Source organism: Oryctolagus cuniculus, chromosome 12 (assembly GCF_051225735.1).
Source record: "Oryctolagus cuniculus isolate XC-2025 breed Fujian yellow rabbit chromosome 12, ASM5122573v1, whole genome shotgun sequence".
Classification (NCBI taxonomy): domain Eukaryota; kingdom Metazoa; phylum Chordata; class Mammalia; order Lagomorpha; family Leporidae; genus Oryctolagus; species Oryctolagus cuniculus.
Genome location: NC_142878.1, coordinates 85124421 through 85144821, shown reverse-complemented (window position 1 = coordinate 85144821; position 20401 = coordinate 85124421). Strand labels below are relative to the sequence as shown.

At 39.5% G+C, this 20401-nt stretch overlaps 1 protein-coding gene across 5 annotated transcripts in view; it reads left to right on the top strand.

Annotated features, from left to right (window-relative positions):
- VPS13C (vacuolar protein sorting 13 homolog C) overlaps window positions 1–20401 on the top strand; it is a 207616-nt gene that overhangs the window by 76803 nt on the left and 110412 nt on the right. For all 5 annotated transcript variants that reach the window (XR_007910408.3, XM_051822342.3, XM_051822343.3 and 2 more), the window contains 10 exons: window positions 4007–4160; window positions 6518–6597; window positions 8428–8487; window positions 11638–11797; window positions 12922–13038; window positions 13628–13731; window positions 13931–14098; window positions 15199–15503; window positions 18506–18653; window positions 19703–19811. Coding sequence is in view for 4 of the 5 variants with exons in the window: in XM_051822342.3 (XP_051678302.3) it covers window positions 4007–4160; window positions 6518–6597; window positions 8428–8487; window positions 11638–11797; window positions 12922–13038; window positions 13628–13731; window positions 13931–14098; window positions 15199–15503; window positions 18506–18653; window positions 19703–19811 (1405 nt within the window). In the remaining variant the exon portion in view is untranslated. The remainder of the gene's footprint in view (window positions 1–4006; window positions 4161–6517; window positions 6598–8427; window positions 8488–11637; window positions 11798–12921; window positions 13039–13627; window positions 13732–13930; window positions 14099–15198; window positions 15504–18505; window positions 18654–19702; window positions 19812–20401) is intronic.

Genomic DNA, 20401 nt, shown 5'->3' with positions numbered 1-20401 from the left:
GTGAGTGGAAGAAACTCAGTTGCTTGAGCTGTTACTGCTGCCTCCCAGAGTCCACATTAATAGGAAGCTGGAATCAGGAGTCAGTGTGTGGTACTGAACCCAGGTACTCCACTGTGGGATGCAGCAGTCTTAACCAGTAGGCTAAATGCCCACCTCACAGAAGAGCACATTCTTTGTGTTCCCTTTTCCTTTGCCTGGAACACTCTTGTCCTACATAGCTTGATTTTATTTTATTTTTTACCTCCTTCAGTATTTGCTCACATACTGTCTTGGAAGGTCCTGACCACCCAATGTTAAGATAGCAACATTCACTTTTCCCAACTCTCCTTCTAACGTAAAGTTCATGAGGACAAGGACCCTCTCTGCACTGGTCACTTTAGGATCCTAAGTTGCTGGCATAGCCTGGTTCATGGTAGATAATGCCCAGTAAATATTTTATTGAGTGTTGAATGAATGAAGTGAGGTAGAAAGCAATCAAAACCATTGAAGGAAAAAATAGTAGAGCTTTGGAAGTATTTTTCCCAAAGTGATTTTATTTTTTGCCATTCTGTGTTTTAAACATTTCTGCAGTGCAGTTTTTCAGTTTTTTCTTTATGTCCTAGTTACAATATGTGTTATCGATAAACCAGCCTGAGACTACCTACCCACCAATGGTTGGACTCAGAAACATGAGGGATGCACCCGGACTTGAGAGCAGTGACCAGCTCCTTTTATCCCTGGCATGCAGGGGTCCCTTCCCCAAGTTTCTCATTGGTTGGGAAACTTGGGAAGTATGATCTAAACCCAGCATGGTGTCTAAGGCTGGTGCTGGAGAAATAACAGTAGTGGGTGTTGCTGGGCAGGGCTAGGACAGAAGGGGAGTTACATCATGGTATCTTCAGGACTCCCGGGACTGAGACAGGAGAGCGCTGTGTAACAGGCATGCAGTGGTTACAGATTACAGAATTGCTGAAGCTTACAAAGATAACAATTGGTGAGGGTTTGCAAAGCAAATTGGGAAGTTGACCTCCTTTGGGTTTATTTTTTAAATTTTTATCTATTTATTTATTTTTGACAGGCAGAGTGGACAGTGAGAGAGACAGAGAAAGGTCTTCCTTTTGCCGTTGGTTCACCCTCCAATGGCCGCCGCAGCCGGCGCACTGTGGCTGGTGCATCGCACTGATCTGAAGCCAGGAGCCAGGTGCTTCTCCTGGTCTCCCATGGGGTGCAGGGCCCAAGCACTTGGGCCATCCTCCACTGCCTTCCCGGGCCACAGCAGAGAGCTGGCCTGGAAGAGGGGCAACCGGGACAGAATCTGGTGCCCCGACTGGGACTAGAACCCGGTGTGCCGGCGCCACAGGTGGAGGATTAGCCTATTGAGCCGTGGTGCCGGCCCCTTTGGGTTTTTTGCAACCCTCTATTGTACATGCTACTGAGGCCTAGTATCATGGCTATGTTAAGGCTAAGGCATCTCTTATAAAAATACACTATGGGGTCAGTATGTGTTTAGAAAATTCTCTGTCAGAAAAGGTATCTACCCATGGTTTTTATTTATTACTATATTGTTTCATTACTTTCATCTTAAACATTGTATTTTTGCAAAACTTTTTGTGTACATCAGTTTTGTGCTTAATACCTTATTTTTCAGTTGATACCATTGGTTTATAACATCTGTTAATAATACTAATTTTTTTTTTTCAGTATTTGTGTTGTTCTGGCTACTATTGCTCCTTATCAAGTTACCTAAAACTTAGTAGCTTAAAATGACTGTTCTGTTTTGTTCCCAATTTGTGGATTATGAATTCTGGAAGGGCCAAACTGGATAATTTTGTGTGAAGTCTTCCATTTGATTGGAGTGCTTTGTTGACTGGGACTGCAGTCATCTGACGTCTGATAGCGCCTGTGGTGGCGCACTCTTGAAGCTGGTATTTGATGCTGATAATTGATTAGGAGCTGAGCTGGGACCCTTGTCTTAGACACCCACCTTCCCAGGAGGATAGTCTTAGCATAGTTGAGCTTTTTGCACGGCGGTTAGCATTCTCTGAACATTGCCAGTAAGAGTTTCATGGTTGTGTCTGCGATCAGAATTCATTTTGTATCACTTCCTCTGTACTCTTCTTTTTTTTCAACTTAATATTTTATTTTTGAGATATTTTAAAATTTATACTCAAAGTCTTAATGCTCTACTACCAGGGAAGGCAGTGGAGGATGGCCCAGGTCCTTGGGCCCTGCACCCACATGGGAGACCAGGAGGAAGCACCTGGCTCCTGGCTTTGCATCAGTGCAGCACGCTGGCCGTGGCAGCCATTTGGGGGGTGAACCAACGGAAGGAAGACCTTTCTCTCTGTCTCTCTCTCTCTAACTCCACCTGTCAAAAAAAAAAAAAACAAAAAAAACCAATAAAATTAAAATGACTGTGTAGTTCAGCAGAAAAATAAGCAAGGGCTATAAACAATAATCAAATGAAAAGATGTTCAACTTTATAGAAAATAACTTTTAACATAGTCACAAAACCATTACAACTAGTGCTGTGTAACTCCTATTAATTTGTTTGACAAAGGTTTATAACAGAGTTTGACAAACACTGTTTGCAGCAAAACTGACACTTAGGCATTTCTTTCTTTTTTTGATTTTTTTTTTTTTTTTTGACAGGCAGAGTGGACAGTGAGAGAGAGAGACAGAGAGAAAGGTCTTCCTTTGCCGTTGGTTCACCCTCCAATGGCCGCCGTGGCCGGTGCGCTGTGGCCAGCGCACCGCGCTGATCCGATGGCAGGAGCCAGGTGCTTTTCCTGGTCTCCCATGGGGTGCAGGGCCCAAGTACTTGGGCCATCCTCCACTGCACTCCTGGGCCACAGCAGAGAGCTGGCCTGGAAGAGGAGCAACCGTGACAGAATCCGGCGCCCCGACCGGCACTAGAACCCAGTGTGCTGGGGCCACAAGGTGGAGGATTAGCCTATTGAGCCGCAGTGCCGGCCTTTTTTTTTTGATTTTTTAAAAAATTTAAATTACATGTAAGGGGAAACATGGCAGTAATTGCTTATGTCTGGCTTGTTCAACTTGATATCTAACAATCAACCATTTTTCCACAAATGTTAGAATTACAATTTTTTAAATAACCAAGTAATATTCCATTGTGTGTGTGTAACTGCCACATTTTCGTCATCCGTGACTTCATTTGATGATGGACACTGGGGTTGATTATTGATTAAAGCATTCACAAGGCTGCCCAGACTCAAAGGGTTGGGATAAAGCCTCTTTCTCTTCTTAAAAATTGTTATTTATTTATCTAGTTACTTACTTGAAAGGCAGAGAAAGAGAGGGCAAGACAGAGAAGTCTTCCATCCCCTGGCTTGTTTCCCAGAGGTCTGCAACAGTCAGGCTCAAGCCAGGAGCTGGGACCTCCTTTTGGGTCTTCTGTATGGGTGGCAGGGACGAAAATACTTTAGCCATCATCTGCTACTTTCCGGGAACATTGGCAGGAAGTTGCAGGCACTCTGACAAGAGGTGGCTTCACCTGCTGCACCACGCCGTCCACCCTAAGCCTACATCTTTTAATAGGAATATTGAAGAATTTACCTCTTCTAAACATTGCTACATATGTGTTTTATTTTTTATTGGCTAAATATGTTGTTCATCATTTCTAGAACTAATGTAAATGGTGGTATGACAGTAAATATTCTTGTCTTTTTACTTTGATGGGAATGATTCTATCATTACAGGTCAGGATTTTTGTTTTGGATATAGGTTTAAGAAAATCATATTAAGGAAGAACTCCTACATTTCTTTTTTGTAAATTTACTAAATTAAAGAATTTAGTAAATTATTTAGTAAATTAAAGTAAATCAATAATGGATGATAAATTTCAACTGTCTTATCAATGTGTTATATTCTCAGTGACAGAATTTGAGGTGATAATTTCTAATCAGATTTGCCTGGTGATATGTATGGACAAAGATTCTGTTTCTGTCATTTTCAATGTGATGCAGACTTCCTACCAGCTTTTCATTGGCTGTGCTTACTCTTTTAGGTCATTTTGGAATTTACTAAACAACAGAAAGAAGAAGATACCATTCTAGTATTTAATGTTACTCAGTTAGGAACAGAGGCTACAGTGAGAACCTTCGACTTAACTGCAGTATCTTATTTAAAGAAAATTAGCTTGGATTATCATGAAATTCAAGGTAATTGCTGTGAAAAATACAAAAGTAACTAGTAGTTAAAGTGGCACTCTGGAGTTAAAGTGGCACTCTCACAGTCATGTTTGTAATAAGTGATAGCTGACACTGTTGAAGCACTTTTCAGATAACTTGCTTAATTTTTATTTTGTTAATTTTTAAATGGTTTATACTTGATTCATGAAGCAGGGTTGATGTCTTATTTTTTGTCTTGTGGATGAAGATTTTTTTTTTTTTTTTTGCCAGGCAGAGTTAGACAGAGAGAGAGAGAACAGAGAGAGAGTTATAGACAGTGAGAGAGAGACAGAGCCAAAGGTCTTCCTTCCGTTTGTTCACTCCCCTAATGGCCGCTACGGCCTATGGCCGGCGCTTCGCTGATCTGCAGCCAGGAGCCAGGTACTTCCTCCCGGTCTTCCTGCAGGTGCAGGGACCCAAGCACTTGAGCCATTCTCCACTGCCCTCCGGGGCCACAGCAGAGAGCTGGACTGGAAGAGGAGCAGCCGGGAATAGATCCGGTGCCCATATGGGATGCTGGCGCCACAGGCGGAGGGTTAGCCAAGTGAGCCATGGTGCTAGCCTGAGCATTTTTTTTTAAGGATTCACTTATTTATTTGAATGGCAGAGTTAGAGAGAGTGACACAAATAGTCCATCTTCTGGTTCACTCTCTAAATGGCTTGAGTCAGGCTGAAACCAGGAACTGGAAACTCCATCCAGGTCTCTCTCACCTGACAACAGGTGCCTAAACACTTGGAACATCTTTCACTGCTGTTCCCAGGCCATTGGCAGGGAGCTGGATCAGAAGTGGAACAGCTGGGGCATGAAACGGGGCCCATATGAGATGCCAGTATTACACCCAGCAGCTTAATCCCCTGTCACAATGCCAGCCCTTCATTTACTCTTTACAACAATACTGTGAAGTAGGCAGTATTATTGTCTCCAGTTTACATATACATAAACAAAGATATGGATTGTTATGATGTACCCATGGTTGCACAACTAGTAAGCTATTTGAAAACCCTTGAAGTGTAACCCTAGGTTTCTTTACACTCAACTAGTATGCTCTGTTGCTTCTTACATTCCGTATAAATTGCTTTGATGTAGGTAGTGCTATTTCTAGCCTATAAAAGAACAATGAAATAAAGACATTAAGTGGCTTACTCAGTATTGTGAATCTTGTGAATGGCCAAACCGAGATTCTCTCTCTGGACTTCTGACGTTAAAGGCCTTGTTCTTTCTATTAAATAGTGTTTGTATGTAACAAGAAGCACCAGGTTATAAAAATAAAAATGGAAAATGTAAAATTAACTCTTAAAAGTTTTTGTAGTTTATTCATATCAGTGTCTATCTTGTGTGCCTCAGATACTTGAGACTTGAAGAGATTGATGAATCTATACTGATTAAAATTCCTAATATTTTTAGTGCTTTTAGTCAAATATGAAAACCTATGTTTTGTATTTTTTCATAATTGAAATGAAAAATACCATAGTTTAGAAGAAAAACAATATTTTATATGTTAGTAATTTTCTGTAGGTACTGTGTTAAAGTAGAGTTCATGTTACTGTGTTGAGGAAAAATATAAATAATCAACTTTCTAGACTATTTTTTTCATTTAGGGAAGGTTATGCCCTTGCAGGTCAAGGGAAAATTTTGAGGTACTTCAGATGCCAGAGTTACAGACTTGCAAATGATAAGGATGAAATGATGAAGAAGTAACTTCTTCCTCCTCAGCTCTTAGAGATTTCTTGGTACATGCACAAACCTTCATAGAGGGCATTTGGTGGTGTCTGCTGTTTTTCAGTTAAAAAGAGGCTTAACAATTTTTCTCCCTTAAAAATGAACTTTTGTTTCCGTGTAAGATGCCACTCTGTCAAAATAAAGGAAATTTATTTAAATTCTTTAATGTAAATAAAATAAATTGTGGAATTTTGGAATTCAACAGGATATTAGAGATTTTCCTAATCTCACTTCCTTGTTAAAAATTTAAATTAATTAGTTTTTGGTAAGGGTGGAGATTAATTAGAATTCATACTTCCTGATTGTTAGACTTTTAGTCTTTCAAACTCTCCTACAAATGCACAGATGGCTTTACAAGTACTTATAAAATTTTTGATTATTTTTGAATATAGATATGAAATCATATGAATACAAATATGCACATTTGGGTGCTTTGGGCAGAGGTTTAGAATGGTTTATGCCTTCAGCAATGTTGGCCATAGTATTTAATAGCCATGAAAATATGTACAGATATTCTATCAGAGCTTAATTAGTAATTATTTAAAAATATAAAAGTACCTTGAAAATTCCAAAAGTTTAAGAATAATTTATTTAAAATACACTTTTTTCCTGTTTTTCTTTAATCTAGGATCCAAAAAGAAGCCTCTTCACTTGATAAGCTCTTCTGATAAGCCTGGACTAGATCTTTTAAAAGTAGAATATATTAAGGTAAGGACAATAGTTATATTTATTATAATCTTTGAACTATACTCCTGGAAAATAGAAGTTAGCAGTATATTACTACAGTTTCTAGATATGTGTCACAGATTTTAACTGTCAGGATATCTAGTATTTCTTTGTCCATTTGTACACCTCCTTTCTTTTTCACCTGAGTACAGTTCTGTTAAAAAGCCACTAAGTTCTTGTCCCCAGAAATTGAAACCTGGGATGAAGTAGGAGCTGCTTCCATCTTCTTAGGCATATTCACATGTCTCTCTCTCTCTCTGTCTCTCTGTCTATACATTTATATATATACACACTTACATATATAGGTGATGTGTTTTGAGTATCCTGCATCAAACTGGAAAGGCCAAATTGGATCAGATTCATAAGAGAACTGTTGGGAATGAGAAGGAACTCAAAAATACATGAGAAATGCTGAGGGAGCTGATACTGTTTAGCTTCATTCAAGATCAGTTGTTTAATCATTGACCAAACATGCCTGTAGTGCTAGGTACTTGGGATACAGAGATGAAAAAATATTCCTTGTTCTCAAGGAAATTCAGTAGGGAGATAGACAAGAAAAAAGAAATTCAATATAATGTGAGGGGCTGGCATTGTGGTGCAGTGGTTAAGCTGCAACCAGCAGTGGTGGCATCTCATATGAGTGCCAATTCCTGTCCCAGCTGCTCCACTTCTAGTCTGTCTCCCTGTTAATGCTTCTGGGAAGCAGCCAAAGATGGCTCAAGTATTTGGGCCTTTGCCATTGACATGGAGAACTGGATAGAGTTCCTAGATCCAATCCTGGCTTCGGATGGCCATTTGGGGAGTGAACCAATAGGCAGAAAATCTCTCTCTCTTTGGGTCTGTCTAGCTCGCTCTCTCTCTCTCTCTCTCTCTCTCTCCCCACTCTGCCTTTCAAATAAATTAATTAATTAAAAAAAAGAGATGTGATTGATTTTTGACTGCAGAAAGGCACAAAACCATATGGGGTTAGAGTGGCATGGGAATTATTCAGGTCAGATTTCTCACAGGGGTGCATCTTTGTAGTTAGCATTTACTGCGTTCCCGAAGTACAGAACTAGAACTATGTGTTGTTATGATGAGAGAGAGAGTTTTGAAAATGTTGATTTTCAATTTTTTGAAAAGCAGAGAGAGAGAGAGAAAGGTTTTTAAAATCTACTGTTTCACTCCCAAATTCCCAGAGAGCCAGAGCTGGGAAAGGGCAAAGCCAGGACCCTGGAATTCCATCTGAGGTTCCCAGTTGGGTGGCAGGGCCCAAGCACTTGAGCCAGCTGCTGAGTCCCAGGATGCATTAGCAGGAAGTGGGGTTAGAGGTGGAGTCACACTCTAACTAGAGATGGGCACATCCCAGACTTTGACTTAAGCTGCTACATCACAGCGCCTTCTCCGTGGGAAGTCAATTTTTGATCTCTTTAAAGAGATCTCTTTAGATCCAGATTCTCAAAAGATTGAGTTTATAAGAAAATGAGGTTTTTTTCATTGAAGATAGCAAAAAATACATGTGCCAGACAACATAGACAACATTGCAGTGTTGGGTGATGGATTAACTGGATTATAGCTCCTAAGCTTCTGAGTTTACCCTTCTGATGCCTAAATTCGTTTCTCATAAGTGAATATTCTCTCATATTTGAAGAGAATGCCTTGGGACTCTTGTAATAAATAAGTTATTTAAATGTGACATTAAACCAGTGAACATAATTTAAATATGGGATGTATATAAAAATGCATTATACTCAAATATGAATAAATTAAGCAGAGATCACAAATAAGTGCTTGACATGATTCCCTCTTTAGAACTTTTGTTTCTTTTTTCAGGCTGATAAGAATGGACCCAGTTTTCAAACTACTTTTGAAAAAACAGAACAAACATTTAAGGTAAGAAATTATATTAAATAAGGGAATGCTATAGGCAAAGGAACGTTGATTTACAAAGATCTAACAGAGTTCTAAATAAAGCAGATATCATCATGTAATGCAGGAGTTAAAAAAATTATGTAAAATAACCAGGAGCAATGCTGAGTACTTTGAAGCCATGCTGCTTTGGTAGTAGCACAGAGCAAGAAGAGTCAAAGGGTACTTGTGGGTTACATTAAAAATAAAATGGGAGAGATGAGCTTTAGGTGACACTTTTGAGGGGTGGGAGAATAGTGTACTATTGTGAAGTTTCCTTGTTACAGATTTTTATGTACATTTAGTATTTTGAGAAAAATGAAAAATTATTTTCTATAACAGATATTTTTTCTTTTAATTTTCTATTAGCAGCCCATTTTAAAGATTTTTAATTATCACATAGTAACAGCACATATTTATGGGGCACAATGTAACATTTCAGTGTCTGCATGTGATATGTAATGGCTGCATCAGACTAACTGGCATATCCATTACCTCAGATGTTATTTCTTTGTGGTGGGAGCATTAAAAATTTTCTCTACTAGATATTGTGAAGTCATCAGTGTTTTTGAGCATAGTTACCTGCTTTGTTCTATGACATTATGAGGGGTTACTCTGGTCCAGCCACACTCCCGTACCTGTTAGTCATCCTCCCTCTTACCCCTTCTCCCTGACACCCTTCTCAGGTTCTAGTAACTACTACTCAGTTCTTCTGTTGGTTGACTTTTTGCTTCCTTATATAAGTGAGAACATGCAGTATTTGTCTTTCTATACCCAACTTATTTAATTTAACATAATGTTTTCCAGTTCCATCCATATTTTCCAGTTCCAGTTCCATATTGCTGCAAATGATAGAATTGTATTCTTTCTTATGGCTGATTAATATCCCATTGTGTATATATGCTATATTTTCTTTATCTGTCTGTTCTGCTGTCGATGGATACCTAGGTTTTTTGCTTATCCTGACTACTGTGAATAGTACTGTGATAAACATTTGTACGTAGGTATGTCTTCAGTGTACCAATTTCCTTTCTTTTCCTTTGGATCCATACCCAGTAGTGAGATTTCTGGGTCATATGGCAGTTCTGTTTCTAATATTTTGAGGAACTCCCGTAGTTCTTCCCAAAATGGCTGTACTACTTTGCATTCCTACCAACAATGTATGAAAGTTTTGTTTTTTTCCCAAATTCTTGGCAGTATTTGCTTTTTGTTCATTTTTTTTTTTTAATTTTTGACAGGCAGAGTGGACAGTGAGAGAAAGAGACAGAGAGAGAAAGGTCTTCCTTTTGCCGTTGGTTCACCCTCCAATGGCTGCCGCTGCAGCTGGCGCACCGCGCTGATCCGATGGCAGGAGCCAGGATTCAGGTGCTTTTCCTGGTCTCCCATGGGGTGCAGGGCCCAAGCACCTGGGCCATCCTCCACTGCACTCCCTGGCCATAGCAGAGAGCTGGCCTGGAAGAGGGGCAACCGGGACAGAATCCGGCGCCCCGACCGGGACTAGAACCCGGTGTGCCGGCGCCGCAAGGTGGAGGATTAGCCTATTGAGCCACGGCGCCGGCTTTTTTTTTTTTTTTTAAAGATTTATTTATTTATTTGAAAGGCAGAGTTACAGAGAAACAGAGGCAGAGAGAGAGAGAGAGCGAGAAAAGTCTTCCATCCACTGGTTTCACTCCCTAAATGGTTGCAATGGCCAGAGCTGGGCTGGTCCGAAGCCAGGAGTGAGGAGCTTCTTCGGGGTCATGTGGATACAGGGGCCCAAGCACTTGAGCCATCTTCTACTGCTTTCCCAAGAGAGTTGGATTGAAAGTGGAGCAGCGGGGTCTCGAACCGGAGCCCATATGGGATGCCAGCACTGCAGGCAATGTGGCTTCACCTGCTATGCCACAGCACTGACCATTTGATTTTCTTTTGATAATAGTCATTCTTACTGGGGTCAGATGATACCTTGTTGGGTTTTGATTTGTGTTTCCCTGATGATTAGTGATGTTGAGTGTTTAGAAAAAACACATTCTTGAAAGCAATTTGTGTTGCTATCTTAGCTTTTTAGTCTTTTTTTTTTTTTTGTAAAAAAATAGTACTTTCTTCCTCTAAGTTTTACTAGCACATTCTGTGTTTGTTTTTAGAAGATCATTTTGTAAATGATAACTCTCTCTTAATTATGCTTTTTATATTTTAAATTCACGAATGCCAAATCATTTCTAGACATCATGGCTCTGGAACTTCATTTTTAAAAAAATATTTATTTTATTTATTTGAAAGGCAGAGCTACAGAGAGAGAGAGAGAGAGAGAGAGAGAGAGATCTTCTATCACTGATTCACTCCCCATGTGTCCTCAATGGCCAGGGCTGGGCCAGACTGAAGCCAGGACCCAGGAGCTTCTTCCAGGTCTCCCACGAGGGTGTAGGGGCCCAAGTACTCGAGCCATCCTCTGCTGCTTTGACGCCTATAGCAGGAAGCTATATCGGAAGTGGAGTAGCCAGGACTTGAATCATTGCCCATATGGGATGCTGGCATCTCAGTTGGCATATTTACCACAGTGCTGGCCCCTGGAACTTCAGTTCTGACTTATGTGTTTTAGATAGTCATAGTAAACAGTTTACTAAAGATCAAGGAAGCCATATGTATGTAAAATAATGAAATGACTGAGAAGCAGAGTATGCAAGAGAACCTAAAAAAGGTCTTGGAAAATGAAATTGGAAGAGAAGTTTATTTTGGTGCAGAAAATTTTTGAGATCTTGTTTTTGAGATCATATGATAGGTGTTCAAAAAGTTTGTGGAAGATGCATGTCGTGAAAAAATTATGCAAAGACTTCAAACTTTGCACTGAAGGAAACTTATATTTTAATTCATTTTGCAAGAACTTTTGGAAGTATGTTCATGTGCTCCGTGATCATTATGCTTGTAAATGGAGTGATCAAGGTCCTGTGATACTCTGCTGTGTTGCTGAAGTGTGGCTTTGTGATTCACTCTCTGCATATTCCCTATTGAAGGGTTGTGGCACTTTCTTCCTCCTCTTCCTTCCAAGTGGTAGAAAGCACTGATGCCAACCAAACTGGGAACCTTTTGGGTTTATCATAAAGATTACAGGTTCTGATTCACCAAGGAAGACTAATTTTCTTTCTAAAACATGCTTAGGTGACCTTTTCATCTTTAAATTTGCTGCTGCAAACACAAGCTCTTCTCTCTTCAATTAATTACCTGACAGCCATTTTTCCATCGGATGATCAAAACACAGATGTTGCCAAGGAGGTACAGATTCCGACTGGGAAACAAACAAGTTCAACTCTGCAGAAAGGTGTGAAAAGTGCTTTGTTGTTGGTTTGCAAGGGTTTCAGCATTTTAGACCTAAACTAGGAATCTTAGAGATTGTAAGATTCAGTCACTTAAATGGTACCCTCTCCCTTCCTCCCTTTTCTTCAAGTTAAATTGCGTAAGGAAGCCTGATATGTAAGGCAGATTTGTAATTGATACTGTTGTTTTTAAAAATGTTTATTTTGCTTCTTGTTTTGTTGGTGGTGGGGGATGGTAGGCAGGTGACAGGGGAAGAAGACCTCTCATCTCAGTGGCTCCTGAAGGGTTCCACAGAGAGCTTGATCCTCCCTCTTACTTACTTACTTATTTTTTAAGATTATTTATTTGTTTGAAAGTCAGAGTTAGAGTGTAGGAGAGGCAGAGAGAGAGAGAGAGATCTTCCATCCACTGGTTCACTCCCCAATTGGCCAGAGCTGTGCCAGTCTGAAGCCAGGAGCCAGGAGCCTCCTCTGGGTCTCCCGTGCTGATTCAGAGGCCCAAGAATTTGGGCCATCTTCCACTATTTTCCCAGGCCATAGCAGAGAGCTGGATTGGAAGTGGAACAGCCAAGACTTGAACTGGCGCCCATATGGGATGCCGGCACTGCAGGCGGTGGCTTTACTAGCTACGCCACCATGCCGGCCCCTCTTCTTATTTTATACAAGAAATCAAGACCCAGGGCATGAAGGCAGAGGCTTGGGATAGCACCTCTTTGGCCAGGAACCTAGATTTTGGGTCAGAAAGAAGTCATTTCAGATCCTGGCCTTGCTCCTTAAGCTGTGTGACCTTGGGCTCTTTATTCACTTACCTGAGCTTCAGTGTTCTTATCTTACCTTCTTTATTTATAGTGTTTTTTTTTTCTTGCTTTCAAATTAGAACCTCACTATTAAAAATGTGAAAATGTATAGAGAGTAACAAAAAGAAAAGAAAAAAGAAAAAAAATAAAAAGAAAATACAAACAAAACAAAAAAAGAAAATGTATAGAGAGGAAAAAGTATTTGGTATCTTTCAGAGTTTGAGAATTTTATGATGATTTAATAGAATTAGGATTCACTTAATAAAGGGAAGAAATCTTTAGTAGTAGAGTTTAGATTTTCTCTGTGATAGAATGCTTTGTTTTATTTTTAGTGATTGTATCCTCTAAAGACACTGACTTGATTGGCTTCAGGCTGTTTGCCAAGTTGAACGCTTTCTGTGTCATTGTTTGTGATGAAAAGAATAGCATTGCTGAAATCAAGATTCAAGGTAAAAAGTTCTGACACTACTAAAAATTGGTCAAAAGACAGGCTTTGCTTTTCTGCAGCACTAAGGAATATATAAATGGAGGGCTCTTGGCTCTGAAAACTAGAAGGACACCCTGGGACTGCATGCGCTCTTCTCTGAGATGTGGATGTCTGAGATGTGATAGTCTGATCATGCAGTTGAACCCACACAGACACTGCTATTGCAAGAGTTGTCTGTGAGGGAGAAGGGTACTCATGTCAGTGTAGGAATGCTGCTGATGGGCTGGGATAAGTGGCAATCCAGAATGCATGTGAAACTCTGTAAATATGCATTTATTCACCCATTTTTTCTATTTATTTTTCACCTTTATATATTTATACATAGTTGTACATGTATGTATACACTATAGTTTTGTCTTTCTTTACTTATACTTTATGAAAAGCAGCCTTATAATAAAGAACAAAACCACTGAACTCAGTATATTCTTTTAGGCAAAAGCTACTAATAGTAAGAGGAAACTTACCTCTGTTTCCTCAGACCTGTCTTTACCAGCTTACTGTGATCAGGTAGATATATATAAGTTTTGAAATAATACCATTTTTTCCCCCAGGCCTCGATTCCTCCCTTTCTCTTCAGTCAAGGAAACAGTCACTGTTTGCCAGACTGGAAAATATTATTGTCACAGATGTTGATCCTAAGACAGTTCATAAAAAAGTAAGTGATGGTGAACACTTCATAGTTTTTGATGAGTGAATCTGAGATTCTGCTTTAAAATATATTTTATTAAAAATCAAAAATATATTTTAGTAGAAAAATATTTCTTTTAAGGTTATAAATATAAACTCTTTTCTAAGGAAATTGTGTTTTATCTTTAGCTTCTTGGATAAGATACATTCAGATCTCTCTTTTTCAGGCTGTGTCCATAATGGGGAATGAAGTTTTTCGTTTTAACTTGGATTTGTATCCAGATGCTACTGAGGGAGAGTCCTATAGTGACATGTCCAAAGTGGATGGTGTGGTGTCCCTGAATGTTGGCTGTATCCAGATCGTCTATCTGCATAAATTTCTTATGTCACTCCTGGTAAAATCACTGTTTGTGTATTGATTTTTGAATTTAGAAATATTTAAGTCTGATAATTATGACTATAAATGTAAAAATGTTTAGAAGTTAGTCTGGGCATGGTTTTGATATGGTATTTATGCATGAATGTACAAGTCAGATGCCTTTAACAGTCGAAATCTGAATAATTTAATAATTTTTGTTTAGAACTGAAATTATTTTGTTCAGTTTTTTTTTCCTTTTTCTTAGCCGTATAACATTAGCTCTGGTCAGGGTGCTCATAACTATGGGTGGATTGTTAGTCATACCTTTTTTTTTTTAAAGATTTTATTTATTTATTTGAGAGGCACTGACAGAGAGAGGGAGAGACAGAGAGATTGTCCATCTGCTGGTTCACTCCCCAAATGGCTGCAGCAGCTGCTGGGCCTATCCGAAGCCAGGAGCTAGGAGCTTCTTCCAGGTCTTCCGTGCAGGTGCAGGGACCAAGCACTTGGTCTATCTTCTGCTGCTTTCCCAGGCCATATCAGAGAGCTGGATTAGAAGTAGCCAGGTTATGAACCCGTGTACATATGGGATGCCAGTGCCACAAGTGGAAGCTTAGCCTACTATGCCACAGCGCCGGCCCCAGTTATACCTTCTTAACATTAGAAAAATAGGGGTGTGCCGTCACTGTGGCGTAGCAGGTAAAGCCACTGCCTGCAGTGCCAGCATCCCATATGGGCACCGGTTTGAGTCCCGAATACTCCACTTCAGATCCAGCTCTCTGCTATGGCCTGGGAAAGCAGTAGAAGATGGCCCAAGCGCTTGAGCCTTTGCACCCACATGGGAGACTTGGAAGAAACTCCTGGCTCCTGGCTTCGGATCGGCACAGTTTCGACCGTTGCGACCAACTGGGGAGTAAACCAGCAGATGGAAAATCTTTCTCTCTCTCTGCCTCTCCTTCTCTCACTGTGTAACTCTTTCAAGTAAATCAATAAATTTTTTTTTAAAAGAAAAAGAAAAATAGGGCTCAGCTGAAAATTACCTGTTGGAAAAAAATTAGCATGTTTGCAAAGAGGTGTTGTTAATGACTGATGTGCCTGTTTTCTGTTGAATTTCTCCTTTGATGTTTTGTGTCACAGAACTTCCTGAACAATTTCCAGACCGCCAAAGAGGCTCTGAGTGCTGCCACAGCCCAGGCGGCCGAAAAGGCTGCCACAAGTGTGAAAGATCTTGCCCAGAGGAGTTTTCGTGTTCTGATCAATATCGACTTGAAAGCACCAGTGATAGTCATCCCACAGTCTTCCATGTCCACTGATGCAGTTGTGGTAGATCTTGGATTAATCCGGGTTCAAAATAAGTTCAGTTTAGTTTCTGGTGAAGACTCCTTGAATCCTCCAGTAATTGATCAAATGGATGTGCAGCTAACAAAACTTAAGCTTTCTAGGTATGCTTTTTCAGTAATTATGGGTTTCATATTAAGATTTCTCATGAATTTCTTTTGAAATTCATACCCAAAATACTTGTATAACATATAATTTTTAAAAATTGTTTAAAAAATAGCTTTATTTGGAAAATTTTATACCTACAGAAAAGTTGCAGAAATAGTACCATCAGTGCATACTTTCATCTAGATTATTCACATTTGCTTTTAATTTGTGTATAACCATATTAATATTATGTAAAGATTTACTCATTTCAGAAGCAGAGTTATAGACAGAGAGATGGAGAGACAGAGAGGAAGATCTTCCATCTGTGGTTCACTCCCCAAGTGGCCACAGTGGCTAGAGCTGGGCCAGGCCAAAGCCAGGAGCCAGGAGCACTTGGGCCATTTGCTACTGCTTTCCCAGGCTATTAGCAGGGAGTGGGATCGGAAGAGGAGCAGCCAGGACTTGAACTGGTGCCCATATGGGATGCCAGCGCTGCAGGCAGAAACTTAGCCTACTATGCCATAGCGCTAGCCCCCATGTTTTTATTTAAACCATTTTTTTTGCTCATCCATTTGAGAATAGACTTCTTGATCTTTTGCTCTTAAATACTTCAGCTTGTTTCTTAAAAAAAAGAATATCGGGCCAGCATTGTGGCTCACTTGGTTAATCCTCTGCCTGCGGTGCCAGCATCCCATATGGGCGCCGGGTTCTAGTCCCAGTTGCTCCTCTTCCATTCCAGCTCTCTGCTGTGACCCGGGAGGGCAGTGGAGGATGGCCCAGATGCTTGGGCTCTTGTACCCGCATTGGAAACCAGGAGGAAGCACCTGGCTCCTGGCTTCAGATCGGCGCAGTGTCGTCCGTAGCAGCCATTTGGGGAGTGAACCAATGGAAGGAAGACCTTTCACTCTGTCTCTCTCTCACTGCCTAAATCTATCTGTCAAAAAAAAAAAGGATATCAATTTCATAAATTAACCTCAATTTTGGAAATTTACTATTGGTTTAATAGTATTATTTAACATTCAGTCAGTATTCAGATTTTATGAGGTGTAACAATATTGTAATTTCTCTCCCTTTCTAGGGTCACAAGTGACATTTAACTGTTTCTGGTACAACTGAGGGGAATTTATTTACTAATACACTCTTACTCTTTAGCCTTAATCTCTCATAATAATGACAGTTTGAACATTGTAGTCAAGTTGTTGAGTTGTTGAGTGATTCTTCCTAGTTTTTTTGAGCTTATACATTCTTTTTTTTTTTTTTTTTTTTTTGAGCTTATACATTCTTGATTGAAATCCTGTATAGGTAATGTTATATCCTTAGGTGCTCACACTAGGTGATTCATGTACTGTGTATGTAATTTATTTAAAAGTCACTGTCTAGCCCATCTAATATTTCATTATCCAGAATAAAAAAGTAATGATCATGATAGCAAGTCCGGAAAATAATCTTGGAGAAGAGTTATGAAATGCCTTAGGAAATGCTAACTGTTCACCTCACCATTGTTTTCTTTTAAAGATGTATTGATTGGTCCATTAATTGAAAGACACAGTGACAATAAGACAGGGGAGAGAGAGAGAGAGAGAGAGAGAGAGATATCTTCCATCCACTGATTTACTCCACAACAGTCAGGGCTGGGCCAGGCCGAAGCCAGGAACCAGGAACTCCATCTGAGTCTCCCACATGAGTCGCAGGGGGCCAGTTACTGGAGCTGTCACCATTGCTACACAGGGTATGCATTAGGAGAAAGCTGGATTGGAAGCAGAGCAGCTGAGACTATGTGGCATTCCCTTTTCAGAGTGCTGGTGTTGCAGGCAGTGGCTTAACCATCCTTGCCACAATGTCTGTTGTTTACGTTAGTGTTTGTACTGACACATGTATGAGGGACCTTCACTAAGGTCATAGAAAAAGTGTATTATGAACAAAAGCTATGCATTCACTTCAAACAGTTATTTTGTAACTAAGTGAACTTTTATAGCTTTTTTTTTTCTTTTTAAAATTTATTTGAGAGATAGAGAGAGAGGTCTCATCCATTGGTTCACTCCCCAAATACCCACAGTGGCCAGATCTGAGCCAGATCAAAGCCTGAAGCTGAGAATTCATTCTGTGTTTGCAGTGGGAGTGGAACCCAGTTACTTCAGCCATTACCTGCTACCTCCTATGAAGCTGGAATTGAGAGCCAGACTTGGGTAAAATAAACCCAGATGCTAATATGGGTCAGGGACATCTTAACCATTAGACCAGATGCATCTGACCCTACCCCCAAGCTTTTGATTTGTCTTTCCACAGATTTTTTGAAATACCCTCTTGTTATTCCTGAGAAGCTATGATCCTGAACAACTGTATTTGATTATTTCTCCCATATCTTCTACATTGATAATTTACTTTTAAAATTTATTTGGGGCCAGCTCTGTGGCCTGGAAGGTTAAGCTGCTTCCTGCAGTGGCCGCATTCCATGTCAGCGCCAGGTCTAGTCCTGGCTGCTCCACTTCCAGTCCAGCTCTCTGCGAATGTACCTAGGAAAGCAGCAGAAGATGGCCCAAATGCTTGCGTCCCTGCACTCACGTTGGAGACCCTGTTGACTCCTGGCTCCTGGCTTGGGCCTGGCCAAGCCTTGGCTGTTGTGGCCATTTGGGGACTGAATCAGCAGCCTCTCTCTCTCTCTCTCTCTCTCTCTCTCTCTCTCTCTCTCTATATATATATATATATATATATATACCTACATATACATATATATATATATATCTGCCTTTCAGATATATTCATTTTTTAAAAAATTTGACTTTTCACATGTCTGTTCTTTAATGAAAAAATTTCTTAATGATTCATTATAGTATCACACAATTGAATCTTTCCTTGCTAGTGGATTATAGATTAAGCTGTTTGTAAATTCAATTTTGAAATCACTTAAGCAGCACTGTTATAAGATATTTAGAATAGAAAATAACTACTGGACCTTATTTTTTAATATTTCATCTGCCCCCTTTATTTATGCAAGTTTGTTATTTTTGCTTTTCTTTAGGACAGTGATCCAGCCAGGCATCTCACATCCTGATATTCAGCTCTTGCATCCAACTAACTTAGAGTTTTCTGTAAATCGGAATCTAGCTGCATCTTGGTACCACAAGGTGCCTGTTGTAGAAATTAAAGGACATCTTGATTCAATGAATGTAAGTATAAAAGTGAAAAGAACATGAAATTTTAAACAATAAAGACTTTTTAAAACAGATCCAAATGAAGAAGGTCTTAGTGAATGGTAGAAAAATTTCAGTGAAATGTCCAATGAAATTGTTACTATTTTCAGGAGAGTCTAATTAAGTTAAATGTTAACTTAAATTTGCTCTGTGTACACACTGGTAGAGATCTATAAGCAAATTATTTATCAGTATACTGTTACCTTGAATTATTTATGGAAATTTTATACACATAATTTTATTTTTGGGGATATCTAAGTACTCCTGAGATAATTATAACAGTAAGAGAAATGCTTATTTTTCATGGTGAAGACATCCTTTTTATATCATTGGAATTCTTATTTTTTTTAAGTTTTATTTTATTTATTTGAGATGCAGAGTTGGACAGGGATAGAGAGAGAGAGAGAGGAAGAGAGAGAGAGAGAGGTCTTCTATCCCCTGGTTCTGTCCCCAAATGGTCACAAGCCAGGGCTGGGTTGGGTGGAAGCCAGGAGCCTGGACCTCCGTCTGGGTCTCCTGTGTGAGTGGCTGCGGCCCAAGTATGTGGGCCATCCTCCTCTGCCTTTGCAAGCACGTTAGCCAAGGGCTGGATTGGAAGTGGAACAGCTGGTACTCAAACCAGCACTCATATGGGATACTGGGCTTGCAGGCATCAACTTAACCTGTTATTCCATGATGCTGGCCCTGAGAAAGTCTTAATGTTTAAGAAAAGGAAATCATGTGGTTTCTGAATTTCTTGCTTTTTAAAAATATGTTCAGATCTTTGATCATAATTAATTTTAGTGAATATTGTATAATTAGTGGAACTAATACTGATTTATAAATTACATTTTTCTACAGTTTTATCTTTGAAAATAAAAATATTATCATGAATTAAATAGTGAAATACTTGAGTGAGTAGTGATTCAGTAACTTTTCAGCTTCTGTAGTAGTATTCTTTGTTTCATTACAGGGAATTTATTCTTTGTTAGAATTGTTTCATTTTAAAATGAAATATATTTATCTTTTAATGTGATACTTCACAGGTTAGTCTCAATCAAGAAGATCTTAATCTTTTATTTAGAATATTAGTAGAAAATCTTGGTGAGGTGTCTGAAGACTTCAATAAAGTAAAACCAAGAATACAAGACAGAGGTAAGAGGCTGACAGCAGGTGGCAAAATATACATGTGTCTATTTACAATTTAGTCAGAAAGAATAAAAATGATATAAATAAATACATATCTGTAAACTATTACTAGTATTACCAAGGAACTCAGCAAGGTTATTTTCAAAAAGTTTGTTTATTTTATTTGAGAAGCAGAGAGATGGAGATGGGAGGGAGGGAAGGCGTGAGGGAGGGAGAGAGAGAAAGAAATAGAAAATCAAACTCTCCCATCAGCTCGTTCACTTCTCGAATGCCTGGGAGCTGGGAACCCAGTCCAGGTCCCCCCACATGGGTTGCAGAGACTGAGCTGTTTGAGCCATCATTGACTACTTTCCAGGATGCTGGAAGGTGGAATGGATCTTGAACTTGAGCCCAGGCACTCTAATGTGTGATGTGGAGTCATAAGCAGTGCTTAATCCCTGTGCCTTGATTGATTCTATTAAACAGTCTGTCAGTGACAGTTCCAGGCTTTTTCTAGATTTCTTGAGAGAAAACCAGAAAGAAGATTCAGATCAATGGTGGATTCCTGGATTATTTACTGAATTTGTTTTATATAGAAAAACATTTTAAGTTGGAAC